We start from the raw sequence: 19,505 nt of genomic DNA on the forward strand, positions 1-19,505 counted from the left end.
ACTGAGTTCCCTCCTCTCTCTCCCAGTAGGATTGGGACCCATTGTGATTCTGGCAGGTGTGGGAACTCTGGGACTAGATTTCTGAATTTAGGGAAGAATGTTTCTCTAATCCCAGAGTATCTGTCACAGTGCAGTAGGAAGTGCACCTCTGTCTCTATTTCTCCCTGCTGGCAGTGGGAGCACAGCCTGTCCCCTCCCTCCCTCTCCCTCTCTCTCTCTCTCTCAGGACTTCACCCTCGTTAGTCGTGTGAATCTCTCTATCTCAAAAGTTTTGCCCTATCACCCCATACAGGACCAGCGGCACTGTGCCATAAGGAAACCAGTTACAGCAGATCAGCGCAGCCTGTCTCGGCTCCAGGAGTGCTCCCTGTCTCTCTTTGTCTTTGACCCAACCTACTGTAGGTAGTCAATTGAAGAATGACACTAGTTATTTTAGACATCAGTCATGGAGGGTATTTTACGGTTGACTACACAGATGTTACACGCACGTACTTTATATAGATCAACCCAGAGCCTGGTTCTAAGTATTAAAATGTTGCGGTTTAAAGTAGAACAACTGTGATGGTCTACTTTTTAAACTCCAGAAGACACCGGGCCCTACAGGAACTGCATTTGTCACGCGTGTCGTGAGCAAACACCTCCCTCTGCTCGCACCTGGTTTCATACTTCGGACTGAACGAGACGAGAGACGTCACTCGTGAAAAAAACATTTAATTGTTGTAGTTCTGGAAAAAATCTCTGGACAAAATATTGACACATTCGTGAAACTGGGTCGTTTTTCAAAACCATTAGCAAATCATTTATATTGATAATTAACCAGTGTAGGGAAAACCGGTTCAGGGACGCCAAATATGTAATCATAGTGGCTCTCTGAAGGCACCAGTTCTGTAGGGTTTGGGCATTTACTGAGACAATTATTAATTGTAGCAGTAAATCACAAAGTTGATTCTTTTGATGGCTTTAGAATCCAACCATGCGACATAACTCAAACAACGCGCACACACAGGTACTAATACACGAGGATACATTTATTAATACATAGAATATGCCTTAAACTAACAGATCTTATCGAGAGGGTTATCAGAATACAAAAGATATATATTCAATCAGTTACGAGGTGTTACATATCAAGAGGACATACGTTCAGTATATCTTTCATTAAGACCGTTTCATAAATGAACTTGGTTATAACTTCTACATTAGATACTCGAAACAAGTACATAACTCTTAGGAATTAAATTGATATCAACTGGTTGGGATAACAATTGAATTCTCGAGCTGTAATGCATTGAAGTTGAATACTCATCCAATCTTTGGAGATTCAGATCTCCTGCGGGCACAAAGAAACAGTTGCAGGCTGTTGCTGTCCAATCCGCGCTCTCTGGCTCGGTGCCAGGCTGTGCTGTGCGGCTTGCGACGGTGCGCTGCTGATGCTTTCTGTTGGCTTTAACTAGCAAAGTTTGTGCACAGGAGAAAAGATGACTGTGGGTCCCAGCAAGTCAGGAAGAGGACCAGTTCATTCCTGATGAAGAGCTAGTTCTGAATAGTGATTCAGCTGTCCACAGTTCCGACCTGTTCACGAGGCCTGCTGCTGGCTACTCTCTGGCAACCTCCACTCTAGACTCTTAGAACAAAGGAAAGTTCTGGCACTCGGACACACTGGCCGTTCCGTGGTTGTCCGGGCTGAGTCTCAGGATGGTCAGGAGGCGCGCTGCGAGAATGTCCTGCCCTTGGGAGCCTTCTGCTCCTTTGAATTCCCTTTAGAATTGTTGAATCTGAATCTTGTCTGAATCTGAATCTCTCAGGCTCTCTGTGTTGCCTGTTTTTACCTGGAGGAACTTCAGCTCATTGATTGGCTGAAAGTTCCATGGGCATCAGAGTCCCACGTGGGTTACTCGGCCCTACCAGTCCCTGATTGGTTGATCAAGGTGAGATATGAGTCACTTACTCCTGATACTTAGTAATGCAGTCCAGATGTCCAACTGGCACTCCCTAGACAGATAGGCGCCAATGGATGACCATTGATCGTGATAGCCAGGCTTAGCTAAGTGCATCCCCCTTTGGGAGCTGTCCTTATCAAAAGAAAACATCTTGCATGAATAGTTTCTCTGTGGCTGCACCACAGAGATGAACAGAGAAATGGGGCCTCATTTGGGAAGCTCAGAAACACTTAATTCTGCCTTATTATTAAGCCTCGCCGCTACACCAGTCTGTCATTTTTTTGTGTGCGTGAACGCAATAACAGAAATTTTTTATACAAATCAATTAAGTGATGCTTTTAAGTGAGGATTTTAAACATCTAAGGTCATCTGCATTCCAGCACGTAGAGAATCAATTTCAGACCTGTGAAATAACAACGTCGGTTTCCTGCAGGTAAAATTACCTGACTTTTCCAAGAGACTTCTAAAGACCCATGTTGAATTAATGTGTAAACTTGTGGCGATAGCGACAAATGAATAAAAGGCAAAAAAAAAAGTCTCATTGGAGAATTTAATTTTTCTTCAATGATTGAAGCCTGGCCAGGATTACGTTGATTAATGTGTTTAATTAGGTAATTGGTGTTGTTTGCAACACTTGTGCGAGCCTAGGGGAGGATTTTACGCTTTTAAAGGAAGAGGCAGAAAACATTCTTGGCCTCTATGCTGAGAGGCTTTGCAACAGCACCTGAAGCGCGTACCTGGACTTATTTTGCCAGGCTCTGGGTAGGTAGGGAGGTGTTCAGGGTGTGGGGTGTCAGACCCCAGCTGGATGTCCCACTCTCTGACACATGCCCTGCAACTTATGGGACAGTTATAAGTTTTCTGAGAACTCAGCCAGTTGGCCACATTCCCTTCCGAGGTGTCAGCAACCAAAAACTGGAAGAGCTCGTTGCGCCTCAGAAAAATAGGCAGATCCCTGTGCGCATTTTAACATCAGCCCCAACAGGGAAGGTGTGGAAACGCACATCCTCTACGTTTCTCTGCAACGTGCACAGAGACCTCGCCTGGAGTGTCGTCCACCAGTGCTGACCGGTCCGAACCTTCTTGTACCCCAGGGGTCTCACCCTCAGCCCTTGCTGTGTTAGGGCGGGTGAGTCCCGGTGGTCCTGCCAGTTTGCTAAGGCTCTCTGGGCCCAGTTTGAAGACTGCTTGCAAGCCCTTTCACCCTCTTCTCCCTGACCGCTTCAGTATATACGGCATCTCTCCTGTCAAACACGGCGGGAGGAAGTTTGACAGGATTGTGGCCGTGGTGAACAGGGGGAAGGATGCCCTGTGGGGAGAAGGCAAGGAGGAAGCAGAAAGTAAGGTTGCTTTATTAGCCCTATACAATTTCTTGCATTAGGAATTTGTCTTTGCACATACCCCAGCTTGATCTCCATGAGACACAGACAGGGAGAGAGAAGCTTGGGGTCAGAGCACAGGGTCAGCCATGATACAGCGCCCCTGGAGCAGCTGGGGTTAAGGGCCTTGCTCAGGGGCCCAGTGGAGTAGGATTCTTCTGCTAGCTGTGGGACTGGAACCAGCAACCTTCCAGTCATAGGCACAGATGCTTAGCCACAGAGCCACCACTCTGCCCCCATTTCCAAATATGTGGAAAATAGAGGGTATAGGACTGTACCTCAAGAAGCTGTGATATAGATGATCATTTAAAGGGAAACACTGGGAGTTGTCCTGTTGAGGCAGTGATGCAAAGTCACATAATCATAAATTATGATGTAACTGTTGCCTTGTCTAAACTTAACGAGGTGTGTTCATATATACTGTTTTAAGCATAGATATATCAACGTACAATTTTCTATTTGGTGATGATCTGTATTTGCGAAAGAAAATAAAGTTGTTTAAAAACCGAATCGGTTCACCCAGGGTGAGGCTCGGCCGTTGCACTCCAGCTGTGCTGACCCCTGCCCTGCGGATTTCCCCCCGCGTGGGAATCTGCGTGGGGCTGCATTGGCGCTCTCCCGTGGCGAGCTGGTCCAAGACAGATTGAATCTTATACTGCAGGGCTTTACGGCAGCTGGGCTCGTGCCAGCATTTGCGGTTGTACCTCTGCACAGTGACCGCGAGATGGCGCCGGAGAGCCACCGCGCTACAGGCTGATGCGGTACTGCAAGGGGGGGCAGACCGGCGCACACAGGAAGTGTCTAGTCGGCTCCGCTGGCGCGGTGTGCTGCTACAGACGGGCCTGTATTTGCTGTCGGGTGGCTGCAGTGCCTCAGATGCACCAGGACGTGCATAGCGCGTAGAAAATGACGAGGAACAGGTAAGAGTTTGTTCCACGCTGAAGATGGAAAAGAAACACAAAATGTCGGCTGTGGAGCCCGAAGAAGGCACCTGCAGAAGCTCCGCGGGTGCCCCCTTGCTTCTTTTCTTCTCTCTACACCGTGGAATGGGCTTTGCCCTGTCCCTCTGCAGCTGCTCTGCACTACAGGGCGGTGCCGGCGGCTTCCTTACCCACCTCTGCAGCTGGCCGGGCAGATAACTGCATTAGCGATGCATTTTAGAAGCATCAAAACATCTGCGCGATAAAACGAACTGTATCTTTTAAAGCCTGTGGTATGAAAGCTGGTGCCCTTTTAAACCTGAACGTGATGTGTTCCTAAATACTGTTTTAGGTGTGTATATATAAATAATGTAAAGTTTTATATTTTATGACTCTGTTGTTTTTCTTTGTGAAAAGAAAATAAGCCCTTAAAAAATTTGGGAGAAAAGAAAAAAATTACTCCGGGTAAACAAGCGGCTCGATCAGCTGGAGAACTTTTAAAACAGTCCATTAAAAAAGTGCAGTCCAGCGAGAGGAATGCCACAGAAATGATATAGACCAGAGGTTTGAGAGTATTCAAGTGTCCGTACAAACTAGTAGCGCCATTAAAAAAGAGGGTGATGGAATGTTTGAAGGCAGCAAAATGGGAAAGCGAATGGAAACAGTCAAGCAGGGCTGCAGGTACCCTTGTCGAACCTGGGTCTATTTTCAAGCCCGGTGAAGTTCAAGTTCAAGTTTATTCGTCAGTCCAACCATATACAAGTACACAGAGGAGCGAGATGTAATTCTCCAGGTCTACGGTGCGAATACAGACAAGACACTGCTATAGGCAGTGTAGACATAGACATTTCTGACAGGGTACAGGGTACATAAAGTGCAGTGTGCATAGTGCAATTTACTTTACAGGATTGTGCAAAGAATACATCAGACAGTTTACCTGACATCAGAACCAAGTTTTCCAATTTGGAGTAGGTGCAGTAGGTACCGGGGTGTTGAGGAGCCTGACAGCCTGTGGGGGAAAAACTGTTACGGAGTCTGGTGGAGCTGGCCCGTACACTGCGATACGTTTCACCACATGGTAGGAGGGCAAAGAGGTTTCAGGAGGGGTGGGAGGGATCGCCCACAATACTGGAGGCTTTGTGTGTGCAGTGTTTGTTTGTAGATGTCCTGAATGCACGGAAGGGAGGTGCCAGCGATGTTTCCTTCCGTATTTATAATTCATTGCAGGGGCTTGCGGTCTGAGGGCTTACAGTTCACAAACCAACAGATGCAGTTTGTTGGTATGTTCGCAATGGTATCTCCAGAGAATGTGGTTAGTATGGAGGGGAGGGGGAGGGGGGTTTGCCCTTCTCAGTCGCTGCAGAAAGTAGAGCTGTTGTTGCGCTCGTCTAGCTAGGGAGGTGGTGCAAGTCAAGATTCCCGATTTCTTTATTTGCCATATACAACAAGTGCATTGGAATGCTTACTCGTTCAGCTGTGCCCAGTTACATCAGGGAAAGGAAAAATAAAGAAAAGTCAGGTCATCTGTGATACGGACACCAAGAAGCGTTGTACTGCTGGCTGTCTCCACAGGGGAGCCGCTGCTGTGCAGTGGGGAGTGATCAGAGTGGGCCCTCCTGAAGTCAGTTATCGTCTCCTTTGTCTTATCGACATTCAGAGCCAAATCGTTGTTGATCCAGCAGTCCGCTAGTTGCTGCACTAGTAAAAGAGGCCGTGTCTATCTGGTGGTGACGGTAGATTACTATACACAATGGGGGGAAAGGCGTGCTCCTCGAAATAGCAAAACTAATCAAATAGCACTTCCACTATCGGAGGAAGCCTTCAGTCCTTGGGGAACATCGAAATATCTCGTTTCAGATGGAGGTCCTCAATTTACTAGTCAAATCCTCTCAGACGTGTGTAACCACTGGGGGGGGTTATACAAAACCTGACCACTAGTTACCATCCAGGAACTAACCTGAGAGGAGAAATGGTGCCATTAAAACTGAGAGTTGGGCCAGTCTCGTGGTCAATTTAGCATTTTTCAATTGACGATCGTGTTTATTTTATCATCATATTTTTGGAAGTTAATATTTTGTGCACAGTTCAAGTTCCTCTGTGCGCTGATTGTATAACCCGATTGCCCAGCCTTTTTTGAAGTAAGTTCTGCTCTTCAATGATTCAAGACTGGCCAGGATGAAGTTGATTTGTTTAATGAGGCAATTGGTTCTGTCGTTTGTAACATTTGTACAACACAGGGGAGGAGCTTAGGGAAGTCTATTTTCAGGGGGCGAAACAGAGAGCAAGGAAGTCAACAGAAGGGTAGTCAGTTAGACAGGAAAACTGCCTGAGCCACAGCCACAGCTACACCTGCCCAAGGGCCAAAAAACAATATTCCAGTTCGTGTCATAGCAGGAAAACCCTTGCGAAGATAAAGTTTTGCCGTGGTTATATGGAATAAAAGAAGTAAGGACTTTTCACAAAGGAAGAGGGGATCTTTGATGCTTCTAGATGGATTAAGGTACTGCCATTAAGGACCCAGGATTTACAACCTCTTCCAGGACAGTAAAAGTATAATCGTGTTTAGTTGCTGCGAAGTACAAACTGTTTTAATTATTTTAGACAGACTCCTACTGCCTACATTTTTTTCGCGGTTGTTTTAAATACTGAATAATACTGTTTCTTTGTCATCTGTTTCGCCTTCCGAATTCCGAATGTTGATTAAATAAATGTATAAACTTAAGAGATACTTTTCAGAAACCTGCTTCCCTCGAAATCCTTATTAGCTGTAAGCCGATTCAGGCGCTGACAACGTTCCCTCTGATTTCTTATGGCCTGTATGCGAGAGCACAGGTATTGATGATCGAGTAGCAGTAATAATGCACACAGCCAAGCAGAGCCTCTCGCAGACACTCTCATTGGGTCAATTTAGCATTTTTCAGTTGACGACCGTATTTTGTTTGTTTTATTATCATATTTTTGGAATATTTTTTTTTGCGCAGTTCAGGTTCCTATGTGCGCTTATTTTCTAACCTGATTGCCCGCACATATTAGAGGGAACAATGATGCACGTAAGAGAGTTCATAACAGTATATAGGCTACAAGTGTACTGTAAGTTTCAGTGTTGTAAACTCGGATACATTCAGGCTTTGATGTGTCGAAGTAAACTTTGTTCCTCAGTGTTTTGTTTTAAAGTTTAAACGCCGCAACACAGCGGCTACATTTTTAAGAATAATTTTTAAGGCTCCATCCACGTACTCAATTGTCATTAAACCTGTAAGGCAGTTTTCAGGTATTCATGTCTTCTATCAGTGAAAACGAGCACGTTTGTATTCCGCGGATCAGTCTTCTTCTACAGTGTGTACACTCGCTTGGGAGACGGTTCATTAAAACTTCAGAAAGCCGCAGTTCGGGAGTCTTACAGAAAAATGATTAGTCGATAAAAGTATGGATGTTTGCAAGCGCCTGCTTTTTAAGAGGGGGCTTCAAGGGTCGCATCGGGAGAACCCGGCGGCGGTGAGAACTGCGCTCGACTTGAGTCGACCATTGTCAAAAGTGACTGTGAGCACATCAGCACAGCTGCGATGCCATCACTAAAACGAAAGCACATAAAAGCAAGTGATTCATGCTACAGTGAACACGTCGTGTTCCCCATTTTAGAAAAAAAATAATATATTTTCTTAACGTGAGCACTGGCACTGAGAAGCTTCCCTGAGAACGTGTTGACACTGCTGATCATGTCGATGACACTTTCATTGTGTCCCTGCAGCTCGACATTCAGTCGGGTCTGTGAGGATTGCTAAATCCAGAAGGCACTGGTCATCCTCTAATTAGGCATATTCAGCACGTTTAGACGACTTGAGAAACTGCTTTCAGGCAACAGCTGTCTGAACCTCGCCAGAAAAGTCCGCAGCCTCAGCAAACGGTTTTTTATTACGTCTCGATCCCTGAATGACTTGTTGTGTTTTGCCACGACGTGGCTCACACGATGCGATGATTGCCGCTTTCCCTCTTGTATTAGGCCTCGTGAAATCCGACTGCCGCTAGCTATTTTAATTTTTCCACTATTTCTTTTCCGTAGCTCACTGTTAGTGGGAAAGTCCACATCTTACGTTGTGTGTGCGGTTTCGAAATGTTGTTCTATATTTCCCTTTTTCGCTTAGGCGCTAGCAAGGCCGATTTCAATGCGAAAGTACAAAAAAATAATCATGCTCCCATTCCGGTAATGTTTCGGTCTCTTTGCTTCATCATTTTCGCTCAAACACTACAACTATCAAATATAGGCAATCAAACTCATCACACTGTTGGCGAATTTGTCGCGGCCAGTCCGTTTCGCTCCACTATGCACAGTAGCGAATGTGGGGCTCGTGCGGCAATAGCCAAGAGAAGGTTCTTGGGTAGCGCACACAACACTATTTACGGAGCTCCTGGAGCCTTTTTTTCCAGTGTCAGCCAGCACTCAGGGAAGAGACTTTTACAGCCCATTAGACAAGGGTTTAACACTCACAAGGGCAGTAAAATGTATGATATTACATGCACAGATCCGAATTAATTTTTAGGCGATCGAAAGAAGTAATTACCCAGTGGGCAAAAGACGTATAATATACGTCTATTAAACGCATACCTTAGACGTCTAAATGTGGTCCGCAATTCGTCTAGAATGAAATTCTAATATACGTCTATTGTTATACGTCAATTATACGTCCATGATTAGATGTTCATTACACATAAATGGTTGGAGTTCTATTAAACGGATAAATTTAGAGGACTATTATACATATATTGTTGGAGTTCCGGATAACTTTAGAGGTCTATTATACGTATATGGTTAGAGGTCTATTATACGTATATGGTTAGAGGTCTATTATACGTATATGGGTAGAGGTCTATTATACATCAAAGACAGGTTTTACAGGTGTAGAAACTAGTAAATCAAGCCAATGATTTGGTTTAGAAATTTATTCTGAAAATACACATTCACACCTGAAAAATATGTATTTCAAATTATACACTGTATACAATCAATCAACAATCAACATATGGGCAATAATAATAAATAACACAACTAGTCTTAAACTTCAGCTACAAATTCTGGTAACATGGTAACACAAACAGTATAGTAATGACAAACACAAACTAATTACATTAACACACTATCTCAAAACCACATTTTGATTCAAATATACATTTTAAAATGTACAACTTCTATATTTCCAAGAAAAAAAATATTACAATGTAAGTTAAGACGATTTTTGTCCACTATTCGCAAACCCTGTCTAATTGTCCTAACAGTTAGAACCAGAAACCTATTATTTTCAGTGTCCAGATCTCCTGGCCCCCTGCCTTGCATATGCATTCTTCAAGTAACACATTGCGTGCTCCTTTATTTCTTATTCTGTTGATGTAGGGTGGGACTTCAGCACCGCAGCTAGGAGAAAATTATATATTACTTCCCAAATAAATGATGATTAATATCTTCTTTAGTATAATCTAAAAAATGAACGGTTTACTAAGCTCAAAGCTGAAATAAATGTATAAAATTTGGCTTCCATCATAGCAGTTGAGCAATAAAGTCTGTCCTAATTAAAGAGTACCCAGAGTTTGAAAGTACAACATAGAATAAGAATAGAGAAACGGCAAAACGATTTTGTGTCATCTTCCCCATTCACACTATTTTATGTGCCATTTTTTGCTTATTCACGCACTATTTTAATCAAAATAATATTAAGAAAGATCTGTATGTACTCAGATAGTATTATTATTATTCATACTTACTTGTCAAAAGAGGATTGTTGAGATATTTGCGGATAAATACTTAAATCTTCTACATTTGAAAAACGTGTCCAAAATGGTGACCAACGAATACTAGCAATGCATTGTGGTATATAACCGGAAAATATGCTGGGTTAGATATTTTCTCAACGTATGCGTTTATTAATGTTGTCGATATTATGGTTGAAATTTAACATTGATAATACATCGCGGCTATGTGCCCCCTGCTATGTGCTGATGGGCAATTTTAACGCATGCAGTTAGTAAGGATCGGTCATGTTGTATGGTATTATATATAATGACATTATGGAATAGGATAGGTGTCGTTATTGAGTTTCAACATTACGATCCTATTTGCTCAGGTGGACCGATTCCTTGCAGTAGTTTATCATTATACTTAAAATCGTTATATAACTAGGACTAGTTATAGCAGTCTGTGCTTTCTGTTGGTTTTACAACAATTTTTTCTTAACGATTCAGAACCTCCATGTAGCTGCAAAAATGAACACTTATGGTACTTTTCGCTCCAGGCAATACAAACCACGAGAGTGACGAAAAATGTGAAACTGAACTTCATCGCAAATACCAGATTGCTAGTCGTTATCTTCTATCATGAAGCACTAATCAATGGCATAGCTGCAAGATTTCATTTGGGTAGCTGCACCGTACATCTCTGTTTCAACCGAAATATCACTCCCCCCTCAGAATTTCAGACGCCCCCCTACAGATATTTCCCCGGGCACCGCGCACTGATGGGGGACGGGGTGTCCAGGAAATGGTATCAACTTTTCTCAAGAAAATAAAAATAGAAACTCTATAGGCACTCAAGCATTTTACTGTTTTTTTCAGGCAGGTGGCAAGACCCCCTCCGCAAAACCCTTGTATGCCAAGCTGTGGGCATTGATTCGTCGAATATACGTATATTCACAGAGAAAATATGGCTATACGTATATATACGTCGCCGCAACGTATAATCAACATCGAATTGCAACCGTAAAATCGACAACAACGCATATATAACGTCGCAACTAGGAGTATACGACAGTAATTAATTTATTATATGTATTACTATATTTATTATACACGTGTAAATAAATTAATTACTGCGAAAATAATTTACTTCGTACACTGTGCAGAGTGCCGTATACTCCTAGTTGCGGCACACACGATATATACAGTAAAAAGCCTCAGGCACTGTGTTAGATGTGTTTTAACCAGAATAATAACGCACATTGAGATGAATTCTCGACATTGCCGGCTCTTTGTTTATCAACAAACATTTGAAGTGTTTTCCAATTGGCTACTCTATTTTATTGGGCTGTTGAATAAAACTCCGATTCACCCTTTAAATACCCTTTTGTATCCCCACTGAACATCTTTATCCATTATAAGCCGTGAAGGGTATTCGGACTTACTGTATCAAACTTTTCTTTTTCTAGTGCCCTTTTTTTTAAAGCGTGGTAAAGATCCTGAAACTTGTACAGCCACAAAGTCGAAGGCATTGCAGTCCTGTAGCAATACGGTAACCTTTCTGTACCGTTACCTGTGTAAGTTTGGGGGGGAGAGGGGGGAAACGAAATATTCGGGATGAATTTTTGCACTTTAATAACGCTTTTTAAAAAAAATCGTCTGCTATCATTTCTATTTCATAGGAAGAAAAGAAGAAAAAATGAAGAGAGTGTGCATTCTGTCGATCTTGGCGATCCTGAGTTTTGTAAGTATACGAGACGCATTTTTGCAGGTTATTCATTCTCCAGCTGCAGGGCTCAGTACCAGCTAGTTGCAAAGTCCGGGTCACAAGGTGCCAGGAACGCTCGGGCGCTGTTCCTGGTTCACAGCCACCAAAGAACAGTAATTCAATTCAATTCAATTCAAGGTGCTTTATTAGCATGACCGATGGGCACAATCAGTGTTGCCAAAGCAAATAAAAATGACAGTAACCGAGTCAGACACAACGGTAAAGCAAATAGCCCCCATAAGGCAGCCTAGAACTGTTTGATCGCCAATGTTTATCACGACAGGACAAGATCAAAGCTCAACGTTATCCCTTCTCCAAACATTCCCCTGTGCTCCGTATGTCCGCTCCCGTCTTTACGTCTTCGCGTCTCGGCAGCTCATTGGCTCGTTCTGAGGCCATTGGCCCAATAGCAGGGATGCTGTTCCCCCCGAACCAGGGAGTGAAATCTCCTCGTGTTGTATGTCGGCATCTCTAGTGGCACAGAACCGCTCACAGACAAACCTCCTGTGATCTCTGAAGTACAGTACATTTCTCAGGGAACTTGAACATCCTGGAACTGTCCTCATCCTCGTGGCTTGTTAAGTCCGCACAATGCGGACCAGTGGCTCAAAATGAGCTCTGATCTCAGGGTGAGGTCTCAAATCGTGTGACATATCCTTTGACAGTTAAAAGATTCAGCCTGGGTTTTGTGAACCCTAACTGCATCTCTAAATCCTGACTTGCACATTTGTAATAAGGAAAAGGCAGGATGTGAACAGATACAAAATAAGAGGCTTGTTAATAGTGGATGAATAGCACCCCTGTATGACAAGCAGTGTATTATGTTGTGCATTTGCCCTTGAGCTCAGATAGACAGAATATTAAAAACAAGGCAAGCAAAGTAAAGGAGTTATGTTAAGTATGTTATGTTAAGGTGGTAATAAAGTAGCAGTACACATCACTAGGGAGTAGTTCACATCATAACAGGGAGCGCTTCTTTACCCAAAGGGTGGTGGGAGTGTGGAACAAGCGGCCCAGTCATGTTCAAGAATGGGCTGGATATGATCCTCAGATCTATTAACCTCAAACTACCAAATGGGTTTGATCGCTGAAATGACCTCCTGTCATTCGTAACCTTTTTATGTTCTTAAAACTACGTCTTTCCACTGTGAAGAGCAGAGGAAGCACCTAGCCAGCCATCAAGAAGGAGGTGTTCATGATGATATTTATACTGATCTAACATGTGCCTTACCAGTGTCTAGCCTAACCAGCTCCTACAAATGGGGGATAACAGAACTGGTGAAAATCGGGAATTGCCCGAACAGTTTTATCAATCAGTGAAATAATTCATAACCCCCGACTTGTAAATGATTTCTACACCCGAGTATAATTAGAGGCACGTGAATCCTTTTTTTCTCCAGCACAGAGAAGAGTAATAATCTAGGCACACTTGGCTAACACAAATATTTATTACCATAAACTACACAAGATACAAAACATACAACACACCAAGTTACATTATATTGTTACAATTGGGGCTGAACATGTTTATTTTATATACAGTATTTACAGACCAGGCATTTCAGAGGCCTAACATTCTGGTCACCCAGAAAACCCCAGACTGCTACTAAGCACTAAACTCTTAATTTGCCTACAGAAGCCACACAAGAGATGAGCTGCCTTCTAACTAAATAAAAGGTAACCTGCAGTTACTGTAAATCTCTCTTTCTGCACCCAGGATGCCACAAAATAAACAAGAGCCTATATCCCTATCCATAAAATGACTAATCAGGAAAGACGTTTCTAACTGAGGTACCAGGAAACCCACGTTCCCTAAAAACACAGAAAAGCACGCTCTCTCTAACAAGGTTTGAAGTCACAAGTTTGTGCCTGGCAGAAGTCCCAACTCCTCTGGAATTTCCCCTGTGCTCTTAATGTGTTCTCATATTGTGTCTTTCTGCCCTACTCCTTTGCAATCATTAATTCTCAACGTGCCTAGGCATACTAAGAAACTTTAAAGGAACAAGTAATAGGTTTATTCCATGCTGAAAAAAAGAAGAAAGAAAACACACCGTTTCGGCCGTGGAGCCTTCTTCTGGTGTCACACCAGCTGTAACACCGGCCATCAAGAAGGAGATGTTCATGATATTTATACTGATCTAACATCTGCCTTAGTGGTGTCTCACCAATCAGTTCACTCACAGCCCTAAAGCAGTACAGGAGCAAGGAGACTGTGCAGCTCACATGATCTTCTCTTGTTGCTGTTCTGCTGTGTCTTATGTCTTATCAAGGCTTACCTGTATTATTGGGGGAAGGTGGCACAGCCGTTCAAGAGGAAACAACCGAGTCTGTCAATCCCACTCAGCCTCCAGGGCCAGGCTCTGCAGAGAGGGAACCGGTTCACTCTGACCCAGACTGCGGCTGTCCCCACCCGGACTGCCGACCGCGATACCCTGCTCAGCCCGGAGGAATGGGAGAGACTACGAGAAGCCATCAGCTGGCCCTCTCCAGACCGGGCCGTCCCGTCCCTGAACGACAGCACTGACCCAGCCCGGTGCTCCTACCACGTGCCGGGCCTCCGGGCCAACTACACGGTCGGGGACAGCCTGGAGGTTGCGCTGGTGGCCAGGGATTTCTCTGGCAGGCCCAAGCGCTACGGGGGTGACTTCTTTCAGGCCAAGCTGCACTCCCCCGAGCTCCGGGCCAGCACGTACGGCTCGGTGTCGGATCACCGCAACGGGAGCTACACAGTCCGGTTCACCCTGCTGTGGCCCGGCCCGGCCCGGATCGCCCTGCGCCTGATCCACTCCAGCGAAGCCGTGCAGGTTCTGCGCGGGCAGAGGGATCGCGACCCCAACAGGGTGTATTTTCGGGGATACTACGTGGAGGGGGGCATGGAGGAGGCCGTGGTGTGCAACGCCCAAAAGATTGGGAGCGCCCCCTACTGCGAGTACAGGGATCCTGCCACGGGGGAGATGTGGTTTTGCCAGAAGCCGGCCCGGCTGCCCTGCCACGCGCTGGTGTATCACAGCATGGGCGGCTACCAGGCGAAGCTCAGCAGCCTGGAGCAGGCCCTCCTGAGCAAGTAAGATCCCCACTGGGACCCCCGCTGTCCCATCCTAGCTTTACAGAGCTTCGGGTCTCTGATGCAGTTCGTTTCCTACATTAGCGCAGAGAGGAAATGACAGCTTGAATGAGCAGGAGCCGGGGTCCTGTGGCGCAGGATTATTTTAATGTTACACATGGTAACACACTGAGAGAAGAAGCAGTATAACAGTGGGTAGAAACGACAAAGTCCTCATTTACCTACTGAATTAGCTTTCGCTTCCATGTCCATCTCCCTCTTCCTGCAGAAAGGTGACGGACATTTGGATACGAGGAGACGACGTGAAAATCACTGTTCTTCCACCTGAAGCAGAGAACCGTGGGTGTTCTGTGTGCAGCGCCGGTGCCGCTCCTCTCTCTTGCCCTCCCTTCTCTGCCTCTGTGTGCCTGCTTGCCCATTTCTGCCGCTTAGAAAAATCTGAAATTGCCAGTGTTCTTAATCTGCCGCCACCAAGCGGGGAGCTCCCTGATGTCTTAAAGGGGGGGCTCTCTGACAGGCTCCGCCCACACCAACTGTGTGACGTTTGACACGCCCCCATGCCCCCTCACACCTACCCGACCAGAGCTGTTTGGCATCAGACGTGTCATGAGAACTTGGTAGCACCTGCTGGGAGAGGAAGGACAGATTGCGGGCCTGGTGCACCCCTCGCTGACACTACTGCAGGCTGGGAGATTGCAGTGAGATTCCTGGTGATGGCAGGCCGGCGATGATGCATCTGGGTTGCAGATCCTGACCCGCACTCTCGTTAGGCCGCTCAGGAGCCCCAGCTGACGCTGGTTTTTCTTTTAGCCTCTGCCTGTGGAGCTGCAACCCCCTCTTTGTCTCTGACTCTAGTCCCCACAGAGAGAGGAGGTTAGGCTGAACCATAACTCAGGACACATACAAATGAAACAGCCAAAGCACAACAGACTTCACCATGATCTGCAGCAGTATTCGTACACAACCAGGGTTCTGGTCTCGTGTGGCAGGGCTGGGGAAAACGCTCACGCAGTAAGATCTTCCCATGTGCCCTGAAGCGATGCTCAGTAGCTTCTATCCCACAATGCTGTGCACTGTACCGGTAGCCCTCTGTCCTAGCTGTGATGAATTGTGCCCACAGGGAGGGGATTAATATGATTTTGCTGGACTCTGTTTTGGGTTTGCTCTCCAGGAACGGAGCAGAGATGCGTTCCTGGACTGGACACTCCGGTTCCAGCTGGGTTCTATTTCCAGGACCGCTGGACCTCCCTGGTCTGTGCCACGTGGAGCTTCCCCAACCCTGAGCAGATATCCAGCTGCCTGCGCAACAAACAGCTGTACATGATGGGCGACTCCACGCTGCGCCAGTGGTTCGAGTACCTGGAGAAAACTGTGCCCAGTAAGACCCGTCTGTGTGCTTCCTCTCGAAAGGGCGCAGCTTGTTAGTTCTGCAGGGATCTGCTGAAATACCAGCCGTGTTGTTTTCAGCTAATCTTGAGGGCGAGATGGTGGTGAGTCAGGTAGCACTGCCACCTCACTGCTCTTTGATCCTGGGCAATGTTCCCACACAGGTTACGAGATCAGCGCACATAGGAAAGTTGGCTGTGTGCATTATTATTGCTACTTGATCATCGATATCTGTGCTCTAGTACCTCCCTGCTCATGCTTGCTCCACACTCGGTCTCCACGACTGGGCTCGTTGAATTGCCGTTCCGGTCTTTTGGATCTCTATGCTTCTATGAGAGTGACTATATTGACAAAAAATAATTTCAGGTTTACAATTTTACTTACACTCAATTTAGTGCGCACAAGTTTTTGTCACGGGGGGAAAAAAAATGAAAATTTGAAAAACTTGAATTTTTTGCACACACAGGCCATTATAAATTAGAGTGAACATTGGCCCTGGGCCTTGATTCTGGGCTGGAGCACCTTCTGTGCGGAATCTGCATGTTCTCTCCAGGCCTGCTCTCTGGGTGTTCCTCTTTCTCTCCCAGAGACAAGCCCGCTGGCTTGCCCGGCGCCTCTCACTGTCGCCCCCTGCTGTTCCTCTCCCAGCTCTGAAGCAGCTGGACCTGCACACCTCCTCCCAGTCGGGGCCCCTGATGGCGGTGGACCCCGGTAACAACGTGGTGCTGCACTGGCGGGCCCACGGCCTGCCCATCCGGACCCTCAAGGTGCCGTGGGTCAGCCTGCACTACATCGCCAACGAGCTGGACGGGCTGGCGGGGGGCGCCCACACCGTGGTGGTCTTCACCCTCTGGGCGCACTTCACCACCTTCCCGCCTGAGCAGCTCGTCCGCCGGGTGGCCTCCGTGCGCCGGGCCGTGGTCTCGCTCCTGCACCGCAGCCCCAGCACCCTCGTGGTCATCAAGTCGGCCAACACGGGCTACAAGGACGTGTACGGCAGCGACTGGCTGTCCCTGCAGCTGGACGTGCTGCTCCGGAGGATGTTCCAGGGCCTCCCCGTCGTCCTCCTAGACGTCTGGCAGATGACCTCTTGCCAATCCTCCCCGGACAACATCCACCCGCCCCCCACCGTGATCCGCAACGAGGTGGACATGTTCCTGTCCTTCGTCTGTCCTCCCTGATGCCCCCCCTGCCCGGTGCAGCCCCTGCGCGGCACAAGGGCCCCGTTCAGCTCAGGATCTCAGGCCTCCGGTCAGTACGGTCGGCTGCTGGACGCCGTGATCACTTATGTCCTCTGTCCCCTTCGCTCTCCAGCCCCCACCTTCACCTTCCTGATCTCTCAGCCAGGCCCATCCCGGTCGGCATGCACAAGGGACGAGACCTTCGGCTCCGCGTTTACAGGAATCCTGAGTATTCGTCAGCCCTGGCGCTGATGGCTGGACACCTGCGCGTGTCCCTGCGCCGATCGCTTCTCATTGAGTGGAGAGAGAGACCCGGGCGGCTGATCTGGATCCCGGGAGGAGGATCCCGGGAGGACACCTTCGCCTTCACAGGCGAGCGACAGGACCGAGGCTCAAACCTGCGACCTACAGCTCACAGGGACCCTGGGGTACGTTACCAGCTGGACCACTTGGGAGGCCTGCTGGGCCCAGCGGTCACACCCTGAGAAGCCGGAATCCCGAGGAGGAGGACTGTCGCTCCGATGATCAGTGGGGTACCCCCCCGGAGAGGGAGCCCGTGGGTGTAGGGCTTTGCGGGGGGGTGACCCGGGGTGAGCAGGATATGGACAAGCAGGACAGAAACTCCGTCCAGAAGCTTCCTGGTTCTCCGGGCTGGCCCCACGGACACCCCACAGCTGCCACACAACAGGGGTCACCCCGAGGATCAGCGCTCAGGGAATGGGCTCACCTGCAGCCACAACGACAGGGAGGCCAGGAGAGAGACGCTCCTCTACCAGAACCTGAACCACAACTGACTTTTATTCTGTCTACATCTTTTCATTTCCCTGAAAATTGTTAGTTTTAGAAATGAACAGATATAGGAGTATTATGATCTCTACATGTCCTCAAACACCCTCCACAGATGGGGTGGCACGCTTGTTTTGATGCTTTCTGGGGTTTCAGGCATGCCTTTGCGGAATGCCTGGGTGCCTAAAAACAACAGGGACCTGTTAACAGACCAGGACAATGCTGTAAATCGGTGTGTGAAACCTACAGGATTGATAGTCTTTTTGGGGTTTTAGAAAACATTAAAAAAAACCTAGTCCCCCCCCCAACAGGAGCACAGAGTATACCCATTATCAACCCACAAACTTAATTACACCCTTGTGAGGACGGGCATGAACAGAAGTAAAGACCAGCAGGCACTGGGTTCCCCCTGTAGCAGGGATACGCCTGATACTTTACTCCAGCCTCCAGCTCCAGAGACCATGGTCTAGATCAGGTGTCTTAGACTCAGCTCTTGGAGAGCCGGGATATTTCTGGACAGTAGACAACTTTCCTGAGTTTGGGTTATTGTCAAATAAACGGGATAAACTATTGAATAAAATTTGAGCCGTTTTTCTTTGATTGGACTATGCTGCCATCGTGTGGACAAAAATTGTCATTACAGTGTTGAAATAAAATGCAGCTAATAATAATTAATAATTAATATTTACATAATAAGGCGCTTTACAGGCGATGGGGATTCCCCTCCACCACCACCAGTGTGCAGCACCACCTGGATGATGCGACACATCAGCTATCAGTGGGGAGGAGAAGAGTGATGAAACCAATTTAGAGATGAGGATTATTAGGAGGCCATGATTGGTGAAGTCCAAAGGGAAATTTGGCCAGGAGACCGAGGTAACACTCCTATTCTTTCTGTGAAACGCCCAGGGATTTTTAATGACCACAGAAAGTCAGGACCTTTACATCTCATCTGAAGGACGGCACCTTTTTTACAGTATAGTATCCCTGTCACTATACTGGGGCATTAGGATCCACACAGACCGCAGGGTGAGCGCCCCCTACTGATCCATTAACACCCCTTCCAGCAGCAACCTTAGTTTTTCCCAGGAGGCTCTCCTATCCAGGAACTGACGAGGCTCACACCCGCTGAGCTTCAGTGGGCTGCCACTCCAACTTGAGAGGTGGCGATGTGTAAACCATCCATTCAGCAGGAAACGGCTTATTCCTGGCGAAGATCGTGGCAGAAGCACAAGGCGAAATTTATAGAGAATTTAAGAATCTGTTGTTGAAACACAACACCAGAATCCCAGAGAAAACATTGCCTTGAAGAAGTGTCCCAGGAGCTGTGAGGTCAGAGCATTCATTGCGCCTGGTGAGT

The 19,505-nt window shown here is 46.8% G+C and overlaps 1 protein-coding gene across 2 annotated transcripts; it reads left to right on the top strand.

Annotated features, from left to right (window-relative positions):
• Positions 1-4,097: 4,097 nt before the first annotated feature.
• On the top strand, positions 4,098-18,725 carry LOC102684703 (NXPE family member 3-like). Of its 2 annotated transcripts, none has more exons than XM_015340582.2 (6): positions 4,098-4,239; positions 11,643-11,704; positions 13,999-14,792; positions 15,061-15,131; positions 15,964-16,170; positions 16,827-18,725. In XM_015340582.2, the coding sequence occupies exons 2-6, from the start codon at positions 11,660-11,662 to the stop codon at positions 17,357-17,359; spliced, it is 1,650 nt and encodes a 549-aa protein (XP_015196068.1). In that variant the 5' UTR covers positions 4,098-4,239; positions 11,643-11,659; the 3' UTR covers positions 17,360-18,725. The 2 variants fall into 2 exon arrangements, with proteins under 2 accessions (XP_015196068.1, XP_015196067.1); XM_015340581.2 differs by lacking the exon at positions 4,098-4,239 and adding an exon at positions 6,505-6,739.
• Positions 18,726-19,505: the final 780 nt, after the last annotated feature.

The sequence above is a fragment of the Lepisosteus oculatus genome, chromosome 3 (genome assembly GCF_040954835.1).
Source record: "Lepisosteus oculatus isolate fLepOcu1 chromosome 3, fLepOcu1.hap2, whole genome shotgun sequence".
NCBI classification, from domain to species: domain Eukaryota; kingdom Metazoa; phylum Chordata; class Actinopteri; order Semionotiformes; family Lepisosteidae; genus Lepisosteus; species Lepisosteus oculatus.

Bases quoted from the DNA above. Each gene is read 5' to 3' on its own strand.
- LOC102684703 (XM_015340582.2), top strand. From the start codon at position 11,660: ATGAAGAGAGTGTGCATTCTGTCGATCTTGGCGATCCTGAGTTTT. The intron at 14,793-15,060 runs GTAAGATCCCCA...CTCTTCCTGCAG, and splicing joins GAGCAGGCCCTCCTGAGCAA to AAAGGTGACGGACATTTGGA. The intron at 15,132-15,963 runs GTGGGTGTTCTG...TTTGCTCTCCAG, and splicing joins TCCACCTGAAGCAGAGAACC to GAACGGAGCAGAGATGCGTT.